Below are 14298 nucleotides of genomic sequence, written 5' to 3' on the forward strand. Positions count from 1 at the left end.
CCCTCGAAGGTGCTGGGACTGTGCAGGCAAATCAGTCTTTGCTCAGCTCCGCCAGAGCCACAGGTCAGTGCACATGCGCGGCCCTCGGCACACGTTCCCAACATGCTGGTGGCAGCAGGAGAGGAGTCCTGGGCACCGGTCCTGCAAAGACCACCTGCCCCCTGGTGTGGGAGTGACAGTACCCAGCAGAACCCGTCTGCAGCAGCCAAGTCAGGGCTCATCCTGCCTGGGAAGGGCTCTGGTCAACACAGGCAGCCTCTGGCGCCAGAATAGAAGTCCATGGGGTCAGTCTCCCACTCTGAGACACTTTCAAAGGCTGGAAAGCCAAAACTGCACAGCACTAGAGAAAGTGCAGGACTTTGGGAAGAGCTCTGGAAGCAGAGCCTGGCACTTAACAACTCTGTGACCTTGGGCAAGTAACGTATCCTCTCTGAACCTCTGCAGAAGAAGAGAAATTCCTTCATAAGAAAAAGGCTTTTAATGCATAAAATAATCACCTTGAATCCTAGAATGTTACTGGTGGAAAGCCACTGAAGATGACATTGATAATGATGATTTCATCCAACCTCTTAATTGTATAAACAGGGCTCAAAAATTAAGGTGACCCACTCCAAGGTCACACAGCTGAAAAGCTAGACCTGTACTGTCCAACACATAGGCACTCACCACAGTTGGCTATTTACATTTAAATTCAAATTAACTCGGGGCGCCTGGGTGGCTCAGTGGGTTAAGCCGCTGCCTTTGGCTCAGGTCATGATCTCAGGGTCCTGGGATCGAGTCCCGCATCGGGCTCTCTGCTCAGCAGGTTGTCTGCTTCCCCCTCTCTCTCTGTCTGCCCCTCTGCCTACTTGTGATCTCTGTCTGTCAAATAAATAAATAAAATCTTATAAATAAATAAATAAATAAATTCAAATTAACTCAAATTAACTCAAATTTAAAATTCAGGTCCTTGGTCACAATAGCCACATTCCAAGTGCTTAGTAGCCCCATGTGTCCAGTGGCCATTGTAATGGACAGTGCAGGTATAGAATTTCCATCATCAAAGGGAGTTTTTTTGGGCAGGTCTCAGCTAGAGGTCAGGACTGAGAGCTTCAGACTCTCGTTGGCTCCTGGGGGCAGCAAGGACATGTGCTCCAATCTGCCTTTTAAGTCCTTCCCCACTTCTTCGGGCCAGACATCAGATGAAGCTGTAGCCTCTTCAAAAGCAGAGAATGGGCAAATCTGTGATGCTACAAAACCTCAGGAAAGGAGAATTTTCAGAAACCATGTTTCTGAGGTTAACTGAGTTTTGAGGTTAGCAGATCATAACTAGACACTATGTTGGGTTTCAAACTACCCATTGCCTCTAAAGGGTGAGCCCCACACTGAAATCTGTCCTTTGCAACTGGGACTGGGTAGAGCCTGAAGGTCATGGGTTATGTGGAAGCTGGCTGGAGGACACAGTAGGAGGACATTGTCGTCGGAGAAAGAGCAGGGGATGAGGTAGGACCTCAAACCCCAGCATCTCCCAGACTTGCCCCTGAGCAAACCAAGTCCCCCCCACCAGCTGGTGGTTGTGCAATGTATCTTTTTTCCTAACTAAGGATGTAGGGGGCTGGGGAAAGGGATGGGATGTTTGTGTGCGTATAGACACACGCGTGCGTGCACAGATATGTCCACACGCTGAGACCTCACACAGACACACGTGTACTCATTGACTGAGATGCTGTTTAGGCAGCAAGTGTGTGAAAGCATTAGAGCTCTGACACACTCTTTATAACAAGCTTGAGTGATGGCTTTCATTTGTCACCCACACAGATGGAGCGTGAAGGGGTTTAAATGGATGACAACAGTGGGAGGTGGGAGTAGGAATAAATGGGTTTATCTGGAATGCATCGTGGTCTGCCCACACTTTCCTGTAGCACCTGACATAGTCCTTCTAGCCCACAGCTATTCTTCTGATCTGGGATCACAGAGCTGGTACAGTCTTAGGGCTGGAAAGGTCTTCACTTTAAGAAATATCCTTTTAGGGGCGCCTGGGTGGCTCAGTGGGTTAAAGCCTCTGCCTTTGGCTCAGGTCATGATCCCAGGGTCCTGGCATCAAGCCCTGCATTGGGCTCTCTGCTCAGCGGGAACCTGCTTCCTCCTCTCTCTCTGCCTGCTTCTCTGCCTACTTGTGATCTCCGTCTGTCAAATAAATAAATAAAATCTTAAAAAAAAAGAAAAAAGAAATACCCTTTTACCTTTAAAGCTTCCTTTCTACAGACCTCCAGAAGGAAAGGGGACTCGTCCTGCTTGGAGGCCAGGTCCCCCTCACAATCCTCAGACTTTCCAGGACACTAAGAACCTTAAAAATTCTTAAAAGTCCTTCCAACTCTCCCTGAGATCTCGAATTAAGCAGGATTTCATAGACTGACCTGTCAGGTCCCTACACGGGAGCATGTGTGCTGATGTCCCAGAGAGCCCAGGAGCATCCCAGGGTGACCAGGCTGGCTCAGTCTTGACCCAATACTCTCAGGACATGTGGAGCGGGACCCCTAGGGACAGTACCCAGAGCTGGGCCATTCTGGGTGGAACCATTCCAAACTTCTATCTTGCAGGGCCAAGTTCCAAGTGAGCCCCAGCCCCCTGGGGAAAGCCCCTAGATCTGCCAGCCAAAGGACGGACACCCTCCTGACTCATTCAGCACTGTGGATCACACAGCTTTCGTCAATTCCAGCCAGTGGCTCAGCGTTTGAAGGGAGAAGTCATCTGTTTACAGCTACGAGGGACCGATTTCCTACAGATCTGCCCTTTGCCGGCCTGTAACTCAAGCCCCTTAGCACAAAACTGCCCTTGTGTGAATACAGTCTCCTCCTTGCCCCACGTGGAGTGTGGCTGAGACTGTGAGATTGATTGTCTCTAAGCTGAATGTAGCCATGCAGGCGTCAGGCGCTCGTTGCAGAAACACACAAAGATGCCCAGACCACTGTGTCTGCAGCTCACAGGCCACAGGTACATGTCTCAGAGGAGCTGGGGAACCACAGCACCACCAGCCACCTGTAGGGAGCAGCCCCCAGGAGACGGCTTGCCACTCAAGCACCTTTTCCCATCTGGTTCTAGTTACCCTGAGAGAGGCTGCACAGCTATCTATCTATTAGCCTGTGTCCCAGAAGACACTTGAGGTGCTGTGACTTTCCCAGTCCCACAGCTGCTCAGGGAGACTCCAGCTGAGAAGCCACAATCTGCCACCGCCCAACGCCAGGCTCCTCCCTGGTTACCCACAGCCCTCCTCAGTAGAGAGCCTTTCCCTGGGTTAATATGAAAGCAGGAACTACCTGCTGAATGCTTACTCTTTGTCAGGCACTGTCCTAGGCACTGGGTGCAGCTCCAGGTCTTACAACTACCTTCTAGGAAGGTTTTATACCCACAGTACAGATGGAAAAAGTGAGGCTCAGAGAGATTAAGTGACTTAACTAAAGGCCGCACAGCTACCAAGGGTATGGAATGGGGATTCAAAAGTCCATCCGTTTTAGCCCCAAAACTCTTTTGACCAAACCACTGGAAAGAGGGACTGTCCTCCCAACCCTGAGGCTACAGGATGAAGGGAAGTACCTCATTGCCACGTTGCTGCCATCGATCACTATGGGTCGCAAGGAACCGGCGGGGCCTCCGCAGTCCTCTTCCAGCTCCGCCACTGGCCTGCGCTGGACAGAGTCCAGGGCCGCGCAGGAGCCCCTGGGAACGAGCAGGGGCGCCCCGCTGCCCTCATCGGCCCCTGGGCGACTGCCGGTCTGGATCAGCTCCCGCAGCACATCGTTGACCAGGGCGCCCTCCCCCAGTTTGCCCAGCACTCTGACCACATCCTCCCGGCTGTAGCCCAGCTTCTGGAAGAACTCCATCTTGCTTGAGCGCTCCATGCTGCAGCAGCTGGGCCTCCGGTTCCTTCTGGCAGGGCCACGCGGTCATGAGCTAAAGAGAAAAAGCCTCCATCAGGTGTTTTGCGAGCCGCCTGGCTTGGAGACTGTCGGGTTACTGAGGGCAAATTCTGCACACTCCCTCCCCGCCTTATCTGTCAGGAAATCATGTTGCCTGGTCCCCTTGGGGATTTTCGGTTGCTCAGTGTGGTTGGGGAGCTGCAGATGCAATCGTGCTGCTTTTACTAGAGCACCTCTGAGGCCTTCAGCCCCCCACCCCAGGATCCTCCCCCCCCCCCAAGGACCCTCTGGTCAGAGACACCGAGGGCAGCTGAGCAGACCACCCAGCGCTGGGAACATTTGTGCACGGACAGGCCAGAGGAATGTTCCTGAGGCTCCGTCACTCCGTCCTGCGCTGAACAGCAGCCCCATCCCCCAAATTCATATGCTGAAGCCCTATCTCCCAGTCCCTCAGATTGTGACTCTGTTGATTAAGTTAAAATGAGAGTTGATTAAGTTAAAATGAGGTCATTAGGATGATCCCTGATCCAATATGACTAGTGTCCTTATAAGAAGAGGAGAGTTAGGGATGGCTAGGTGACTCAGTCCGTTAAGCCTTGGACTCTTGGTTTCTGCTCAGGTCATGATCTCAGGGTTTTGAGATTGAAGCCAGCTCTGCGCTCAGTGGGGTCTGTCGTCCCCCTTCCCACTGCCCCTCCCCCCGCCACTGTGTGCACGCTCTCTTTCTAAAATAAGTAGATCTTAAAAAAGAAAGGGTCATAAAATTATAGTTCCTGTGAAGAAAAATGAAACAATGCTCAAGCAAAAAGAATAAAAAGATACAATGCCTCTTCCTACAAACTCCAAATCCCACTTGCCTCTCATGCTCTTTGTATCCTTCCCGTGCTTTTCCGATGTCCTGGCTTGCGGATCCAATAGATCCACATATACACTGTCTTAGTGGGGTTGTTTTTCCATAAATAGATGAGTATTCAGCCACTTGCTTTTCTTATTAAAAATGCATCTGGGAACCCTTTCTGTGCCAGTATATCTGTTCCGGGGTTTGCTGTATCCTCTGCATCGAGGACAGCGCCTAGCCCAGCAGACTCTCCACGCAGATTTGCCCAGTGAACGTGGTGAGTAACCTTCTGCTAGATGATGGAAGCAGAGCTTGCCTTCCCTTTGCCCCTGTTACAGATCAGGCTCAGCGCACCCCTGAACGCATCCAACCTGTCACCTGCCCTCTTCCCAGCAGCACAGGTGCCCTACCTCCCCTCCCTAGTCTCCTGCCCACACCTTGGCAGCAACCTCGACTTCCTACCAGGTTCTCAGCGGGGCTCCCCGTTCTCTGCAGGGCCACTCTGCTGAGGCTGGAGCCCCAACTCAACGGCCCCCCACCGGCTCTGGCAGGAATAGGGCTTCGGCAGCTGAATCCAACAACAGCTTCCAGGGCCTTAGGCAAACTCTCCTCTGCTCTCAACGGCTCTCGGGACCACACCCTCGCATATCATTTTAAATCAAAACATTTGGAAAATATTTTGGACCACCTCTTCCTGAAACTCTTCTCCCTGACGCCCTACAACTTGGCCTGAGTCTTCTAAGTCTGTCCAGCTCTTTCTTTGGTCTCTGCTCATGTGTTTGACGATGAGGTCCTACCCAGGCAGTCTGCTCTCCCAGTCATGCTCCCTACTTGCCCTTACATTGCCCTTACACACACACACACACACACACACACACACACACACACCAGCCTCCGGACCCTGAGCGGGCGTGGGCAGGGGGAGGGCTGTCCACGGCTGCACTTCGGGCTGAGACCTCGCTAAGCACCAGGCACCTCCCCCCCGCACCGCATTATAAATCTGTGAGGCAAATGGCATGCGTGCTATTTGAATGAAGTGTCCGGGGAGCTCAGAATCACTTGCCCAACATTTGCTGAGTGGAAATGTGTGGTCTAAGTGTGGTCCGTGGAAATTCAGGGAAGGCCTAAGACCCTTTCATGGAGACTTCAAAGTAAAAACTGTTTTCGTAGTAACACTAAGGTTATTTGCTTTTTTTTCCCCACCGCTCTCATCCTTACCAGTACACCATGAAGTAAGTGTTCCTGAGAGCAGGTGTGGTGTGATGTTGCAGCAGAGTGAACGCAGAAGGCGAGAGGCAAACCCAGCCCCTTTCTTTTAAGCCACATATTAGAGATTTGCACAGCGTAAATCAGTGTCAGTCTCCTTACACATTTTCTCGTTTGGGAAAATAGAGTTATTTTTCATAAAAATGCATCATTTATATTAATGTAATGATTTATGGTTATTTTAGGTAAAGGAATATTGTTTAATTTCTTAATTTTAGTTTCTCATAGGGTGCCTATCAATGGATAGCTAGAACCCCACAAGAACGAAAGCTCTTTGGCATCCCCAATAGTTATTAAAAGTGAAAAGGAGTTCTGAAACCAAAAGTTTCTTCTTAAATCCAGAGCTTTCCAGTAGGTATTTCCAAGAAGATGGTTCCATGGAGATGACACATAGACATGTCACCCAAGGCCCCGGGACAGAGGCACAGGGTCTTTCCCTCCTTCACCCTGGCCACTCTCACCCCCATCTGCCTACCTCCCCTCCCTCCTCCCCCCTCCCCCCCCCCCCGACTCCTCTCTTCTCCATCCCATATCTAACTCACTGCCAGACTCCCATGGGCAGCCTGCGAGCTGTCCCCACACAGTGCTGACCCTGGTCCACCTGCCGCCCGCCACTGGCCCACCTGGCCCTTTGTTTTGAGCCCTGCTGAATCCCTCCCCACTCCCCAAGCATTCCAGAAGGTTCTCATCCACTGTGTTTCTGCATATACTTTCCTCTCTACCTGGAATGCTCTTGTTGGTTTGGCAAACCTCAAGATTCAGCTCATCAGCCCTGAATTCGCAAACAGAATGAGTGGCTTGGTCATCTGTCTACCAGACACTTTGCTCACACCTCTATTAGAATGCACTGATGTGTCATTTATCTGTATCTCAAGAAACTGTGAACTACATTCCCACCTATGTGCCTCAGAATCACCAACGCCTGGCAGTGCTAGTATATTGGAGAGTTCAACAAAGTTTTCTTCAGTTAATTCCCAAAGCTGAAAATAATCTTCCCTCCTGAAATATTTTTTCTTGGGTCCCCATCTCATTGAATGGCATTCCACAGACCCCAAGAAGGAATCTCAAGGTCACCTCTCACTCTTCCCTTTCCCTCCCTTCTATACCCAACAGGACAATTTCTACTTCCTGCACATTTTTCACAAGCACAGCCTCTGCTTTACATCACAGCACCCTAGTTCATCCATTCATTCATCCATCCATCATGCATTCATTCATGTAATAAACACTTCCTGATCACCTCCTAGGCACTAGGCACTGTGCTGGGACCCAGTTCCATAAAAACTAATATACAGTCCAATTTCAATTTGTTCTTGACCTATTCAGGAAAACAGACCAAAAATGTAAATAACAAGTCATAAATCATGACAATAAGCACAATACTTTCAAATAGAAAAAAAAATGTGCTTTCAAAACTCAGGTGAGGGGGTGCCTGGGTGGCTCGATGGGTTAAGCCTCTGCCTTCAGCTCAGGTCATGATCTCAGGGTCCTGGGATCGAGCCCCTCACCAAGCTCTCTGCTCAGCGGGGAGCCTGCTTCCTCTTCTCTCTCTGCCTTTCCGCCTGCTTGTGATCTCTCTCTGTCAAATAAATAAATAAAATCTTAAAAAAAAAAAAAACACTCAGGTGAGGAAGGACTTATCTTCCTTTGAGGGGAAAGGAAAGGCCAGAAAGGCCCTCACAGAACTGGACAATGAAGGACCAGCTGGCTTTTCCCAGTTGGGGAAGAGCTGTGCTATCTCTCCCAAGGGATCCTGGGGAGGGCTCCTCACCACAATCCCACCCACCACAACACTAATCCAGCCAGTCCACGGACCAAGATTTCTGTCCCTCCATCCTGTACAGACTAAATGTCATAGATCTCGATCAGGAGAGTCACAGCCCTCTCCACCAGGCCTGGCCCCCTCCCCAACCCCCTTGACCATGATCTTCTAGTCCATCTTCACCTTCTGCTCCTTGACCAGCAACCAGTCCTTCCCCTAGGGATGATAGTTCTCTCAGACTGGGGTCCAGCTTTGGTCTTTCCATGGAGGAAGAGGACACTCACCCAGCCTAGCAGGCTAGCCTCACACCAGGCATTGCTCATTGTCCCTGGAAGACCATGGGTTTCATCCGGACCCTTCCTCCCTCTTTCCGGAGGCCTGCCCCTTCCTGCCCCAGACCTGACCGCTGTCATCTCCGTCCTTCCCAATCCTGCTAGCCCAGCTACACCCTCACCTCCACGTCTCCCTGCTTATGCGTGCAGGTGGCACTTCTTTTGATCCAGAGGACAGAGAAGAGAAGAGAGAGGAAGGCTGGGAGAAAGAAGAGAGAGAGGGAATGAAAGTGAGAGAGAGGGAAAAAGAAAAAAGGCTTCCCAGGCAGCATGAACACAGCAGTTCGTGTTCAGTGTTTCCACATGACCTTCGTGTACAGACTCTTCCTTCAACTTCCCATCACGCCTGGGGGGAGATGAGAGATAACAGCCTTCCCTTTTCACAGGTGAAGAAACTAAGGCTCCGAATGGCCCAGGGTCAAGGTTATATAGTAAGAGGCAGAGACTGACAATATGTAGATGCCAAAAGTGACATGTTACTTAGAGTTGTGTTCAAGATGGAAGTAATATCTTACTACTACAGAAATGGAAAAACCAAAATATAGCTGAGCTGGGTGACTTCTCTTTAGTCACAACGTAAGAGCTGCAAGGAGAGTCCATGCTTGTTTTAGAACTCTGTGGTCTGGTATGACAGCATCATAAACATTTTCAAAAGGAAGAGACCTGGGGCTTTTACCTGGGCTGGGGGAATGAGAGCGGCCATATTGAGGCCCCGTCCTCAGCAGCTCTCCACAGCACCCATAGGTTCCAAAAGAGTTCATTTCTTCTTACTTTTTTTTTAAGATTTTATTTTTTGGAAGTAATCTCCACACCCAACGTGGGGCTCGAACCCACAGCCCCGAGATCAAGAGTTGCATGCTCCAGCCACTGAGCCAGCCAGGCACCCCAAAAGAGCCCCTTTTCTAAGGAGACTTTTGAAAGGTTATGCGTGGGACAGGCAGCTGTTTTCACACAAAATTAACTGAAAGAATCCACCTACTTCAGAGGCTTTCTCTGCCCCCTTGAGATTTTTAAAACCAACTTCATTTCCTTTTAAAATTTCTAAATAAGAAACCTGAGGTGGGAGCGAAGGCGGATGGTGGCGTCTGTCCTCAGGAGCCTCCCCTGGCCCTCAGGCTACCACCCTCCCCTTGAGATGCTCCAGTCTTTGAGCTACAACACTGTCAGCAGCTTCTTACCCCTTTCTATTTTTAAGTCCTGAAAGTATGAACAATTTCATTTCAGTTTTCTTCCTCAAGCTTGACTGGAAGTCACAAACAGCACAGATGATTAATCAGTAACAGTGTGAAAATCTTCAGTCTCCTCCGGAGCTCTTATGGTGCTCCCAGCACTTCCCTGCAGTTCATGGTCAAGGCAGCCATGGAGATGGGTTCGCGTTGAATCCAGCGTTGGAGGTGGACTCACAAAAGAGCAGGAAAGGAAGGAAGGAAGAGGGAGGGAGGAGTGGGAGAACTTTCTAAGAATGGGAATCAGAGCAGACCTGTTCCTCCCAGAGTCAGCCAGCCCAGGCTGAGGTCCTTAACCTCTGACTGGAAGAGCCCGTGAGGAGGAGAATGCACAAGTAACTGAAGAAGGAGAGAAGAAGGGGATGTTAGAGAGATCAGACGCAAAGAGAGCCAGCAGCTCCCAGGCACCCAGTGTTTTATAGTGAAAAGGTGCTTTCTTACATGTTAACTTTGGAGATCTTGACCTCTGTGGGAGATGGAAACAGGCTACCTCATGATTCATGCTGCAAGTAAGAAAACTAAAGAAAAGAGAGGTCTTGCCAGCTTACCCAGGGTCCTGCAGCTAATAAATGGAAGGGACTAGACTCCCAAGGGTAGTGACTCCTGTTACGGCCTGGCCCAGAGGGTGCTGCCCGGGGCTGCTCAGGGGGCCACAGAACAAGGCAAGCCCATGGGCCTTGGGGTGTGTGCATTCATCACGTTGGCCTTGACCCTCAAATGCGTTTCCGTTCACCTCTGTGAGCCCCAGACCAGTCCAGCACATTACAACCACCAGAAGTCACCCCCATGGTGAGGACAAAGCTCTTGTGAACACAGTCTGTGCAGTGTTCTAGTTCAGCTCAGGTCAGTGGAGTCGTCAGTTAGATTTTGGGGAAGTCACAGAAAGGCGAAAACTTCAGCCCACAAGATTTGTGTTCTGGGCCTGGATTTTGGGGGATTTTTAAAGGGCATTATAATTTTTTTTTTAAATTGTGGTAAATTATACATAACATAAAATTTACCATAGGAACTATTTCTAGGAGTGCAGTTCAGTGGCATGAAGCAACCGTCACTCACCATCCATTTCCAGAACTTTCTCATCTCGTAAGACTGAAACCCTGTCCCCATTAGACACTAACACCCCACCCTCTCTCCCCCACCTGCCTCTGGGAACCACAGCTACTCTGTCTCTATGACTCTGACTACTCTGGGTGACTTCTAGAAGTGTAATCATACAGTATTTGTCCTTTTCTAACTGGTTTATTTCATTCAGCATAATGTTTTCCAGGTTCACTCTGTTGCAAGCATATGTCAGAGTTTTCTTCCTTTTTAAGGCTGAATTAATTTTCCATCGTGTATAGAGACCACCTTGTGTTTCTCCATTCACCTGTGGATGGACGCTTGGGGTGCTGCCACCTTTTGGCCATTGTTGAGTAGCGCTGCTGTGAGCCTGGGTGGGCTGGCCTTTTGTTTTCTCCTTGAACTTGTCCCTTTCCCTTCTGTACTGCTACAGGTTACTTTGGATAGACACACAAGTATATACATAGAAGCCCTGATCCATAACCCAGGGCAGCTCTGAACCAAGTTTTTCCAAAAACCACCCTCTACTATCTTCCACACGCACCATACTCACGTTTCAGGTGTCCGAGCTCCTGGGCTGGCATCACCTGGACTTGGAGGCCACTTCATAATCCCAGAGGCATGGCTAAGGTTTCTCATAGCCACAGGGAATTAGCTAAAATTGTCTTCAGTGCCTGCCATTACGATTTATTTCCATATCCTCATGGGCCTTCTCAAAGACCACAGAGCCATCCTTTAGGGGGAGATGGGGCTTGGGGCTGCTCCCAGATCTTCCTGATCAGCGAGGAAACTAGACACTCACAAATCAGTATCTAGTCTAAGACATGCTTTCAAGAGCCTTGAGACAGGTTGAAAATGTGCCTGAGAGTTCTAGACCTTCTGATTTCATAAAATTAAAATATCTTCAAAGATCCCAGCAGGATGGGCAGCTGGGTGGCTCAGTGGGTTAAGCCTCTGCCTTCTGCTCAGGTAATGATCTCAGGGTCCTAGGAACGAGCCCCACATCGGGCTCTCTGCTCAGAGGGGAGCCTGCTTCCCACTCTCTCTCTGCCTGCCTCTCTGCCGACTCATGATCTCTCACTCTCTTTGTCAAATAAACAAATAAAATCTTAATAAAAATTAAAAAAAATAAAAAGATCCCAGAGGGAGTTTTTCCTTAAACTGAAGAGTTCCTCCAATTAATCTTTCTCCTATGAAAGCCCTCTTGAAATTAAATATAATTGTGCTAAAATGAGCAAGGATTTCATCTAATTTTTTTTTATCTGCATACTGAACATCATGTAAGACACAGGAAATCAAATCGCTCAAAATAATGCTAATCCAAGAACAGCCCTCCAACCTGCCCCCTCTCCCCAGTACTGTCTCCTCCGCCCCTGGACCGGAGTCTTCAAGGGGCCTGTCACAATGACTGATGGCTGGGTCAGGCACTCACCGGCAGAACGCGTAGCTCCAGCCCCCACGGTGGGCTCAAGTTCCCCTCTGCACCCCGGCTGTCCTCCCAGTTAGCCAGGCGTCACTGGAGCTGGGGGAGCACAGCCCGGCTGGGCCACACAGCCATCAGGAGGCACTTCACACCAAAGCTCCCCTTCCTGGACGCCAGAGTCACGGTCAGCTGCCAAGGTAGTTTTGCTTTGAGCTTTAAAAAAAAAAAAAAAAAAAAAGGAAAAGAAGAAAGCAATCAAATGAGGGAGGCAGATGTGAAGCCTTCGCCCCAGCATGAGTCACCGAATCAAAGTTTAACAACCACATGCAAAACAATCTCTCTGAGGGCACGGGCAGGCTGCACAGGAAAGCCAGGAGAGACTCAGAGAACAAACGCGCTCACAGTTTCCGCTCCACGTTTCCACTCAGGCCTTCAGCAGAGAAGAGCATCTGCTACGAAGTGCTCCCGAGGAGGGTTAGTGCTCTTGACTTCACAGAACTAAAGCGTGCAGGAGTGACGAGCATCCAGGAGAGAACAGGAATGCCTACCAGCTCGGGGTGCCCAGGCGCCTGGGCGCAGAGAAGGACCCTGGCCCCAATGTCAGAGTCCCACATGAGTCACAGAAGCCTTCAGGCTCAGGGGATGGGCCTCCGTCTGCATCAGGATGGGGAGTGTCCACGATGTGGCTCTGGATGGGGCGGCACCAGCTTCTCCAGCCACGGAGCTGGGAGCCTGACAGGGGGCCCACCTGACAAGGGCATCTGCCAAGCAGCCAGGGGCAGCACACCCTGAACTCGGCATCTGTTTCCTGCATTGGGGGAGGCCCGATGGGGTCAGAGTGAGAGCAGAAAACAGGCACCACAATTGGCCCACCTCCACCTCCCAACAGTGACAGGTCTCTAAAGTGACTTGCCTGAGGACACCAGTGGAAAAGTTGGTCAAACTGGGTTTAGAATCTGAGAGTTCAGGAACGGCACAAGTTGACTGGAATTTGCTGCTCTTCTTTTTCTTTTTTAAAAGATTTTATTTATTTATCCGAGAGACAGAGACAGAGCAAGTAGGGGGAGGAAGAGAGGAAGAGGGACAGACAGACACCCCGCCAAGCAGATACCCTGGTGTGGGTCTCGATCCTAGGACCCCAGGATCTGACCTGAGCTGAAGGCAGATGCTTAACCAACTGAGCCACCCAGGCGCCCCTACTACTCTTCTCTCTTTATCCCCCTTCTGTCTCCCACGGAAGATGTGAGGCAGTCTAGAATATTAAAACATGGATGAAATGGGATCATTGCCACCAAAGTACAATCAGATATGATTAGAACAGGGGGTGCCTGGCTGGCTCAGTCGGTAGATCCCATGACCCTTGATCTTGGGGCTAGAGGTTCTAGCCCTACGCTGAGGGTAGAGATGACTTAGAATGATTAGAACAAAATCGAACATGGTATCAGAACCTAAGTTTAAAGAGTCACTTCCTCTGGGCACTAGCTCCAGCTTTGAGTTTCCTGGCACAACGGCCTTCCTAAGGACAACCATGGCTGGGTTAGTACTGTACTGGGAGCCTTCCATTGCCACGTCCTAGCCCCACAACCACTGATGGCCTCGCGGTCATTATTCCCGCTTTGAGACAGGATCATTGGGGTGAGAAAGGGTAACTCAACTGCCCGAGTTCACTCAGTAAGGGTTGGGTCAGGACTGAAATCCAGGACCCCAGAGCTCCCCAAGAACTCTCTCTACACTGTGACCAGGGGCATCTCCGCTGTCAGATCCTGAATAAAGCATGCAGGCTTTCCCCATGAAAGAAACATTTTCCTGGTATTACATTTTAGGAAAAATCTAAAAATCCTTATGCTGAGTAACATATGAGACGGTATTTTCTATTCAAGTCCTATAGAAGCTCAGAGGTCATGGGGGGGAGGCCAACCCAGGAGGGAATTCTCTGAGAATCGGGCCGAGGGCCACCCTGCTGTGCACAGACCACCAGCTCAGCCTGGGCAATGAAACAAGGATCCCTATTTGTGTTCAACCCCAGGAGAGCAGTGCCTGTGCCGGGGAGAGGGACCGGAGGCACCCCCACCACGGAAAGAAAGACGTTTGAACCTGCTCGACCAATCAGGCACAGGCCCCAGAATTCTGTGTCTGAAATCTTGGAGACATTATATAGATGAGAAAAATTGTGATTCCTCTGTCTAAGAAAAGGACCCCCAACCGTATGGGCCTGTGATGGTATTGGATCAGGAGGAACCTGGGCTGAGTCCTCTACAGCTAAAATGACTTAGTTGCCCGACTCGAGGTGCCAAAAGGATGAAGCCATGGTTCAGGATGCTTATTCCCAAGTCAATGAGAAATAGGGTCTACCCAAGGTAAGGATCTTCATGAGGATGTCACTGACCCAAAACTAGCCTGTGCTCACGACAGACAGAAATGAGACAGCAGAGGGGACAGGGCAGGTGGCGACAGCTCTCAGAAGCCAGGAGCGCCCTGACAAGGGTGACAAGGGTG

At 50.2% G+C, this 14298-nt stretch overlaps 1 protein-coding gene across 1 annotated transcript in view; it reads right to left on the reverse strand.

Annotated features, from left to right (window-relative positions):
- ZC3H12D (zinc finger CCCH-type containing 12D) overlaps positions 1–12355 on the reverse strand; it is a 29785-nt gene extending 17430 nt beyond the window's left edge. The window contains exons 1-3 of the mRNA XM_047734233.1: positions 12205–12355; positions 11812–12015; positions 3574–3930 (exon numbers count right to left, since the gene is read on the reverse strand). Of these exons, the coding sequence (XP_047590189.1) occupies positions 3574–3878 (305 nt within the window). The 5' untranslated portion in view covers positions 3879–3930; positions 11812–12015; positions 12205–12355. The remainder of the gene's footprint in view (positions 1–3573; positions 3931–11811; positions 12016–12204) is intronic.
- Positions 12356–14298: the final 1943 nt, after the last annotated feature.

Source organism: Lutra lutra, chromosome 6 (genome assembly GCF_902655055.1).
Source record: "Lutra lutra chromosome 6, mLutLut1.2, whole genome shotgun sequence".
In the NCBI taxonomy this organism is placed as follows: Eukaryota; Metazoa; Chordata; class Mammalia; order Carnivora; family Mustelidae; genus Lutra; species Lutra lutra.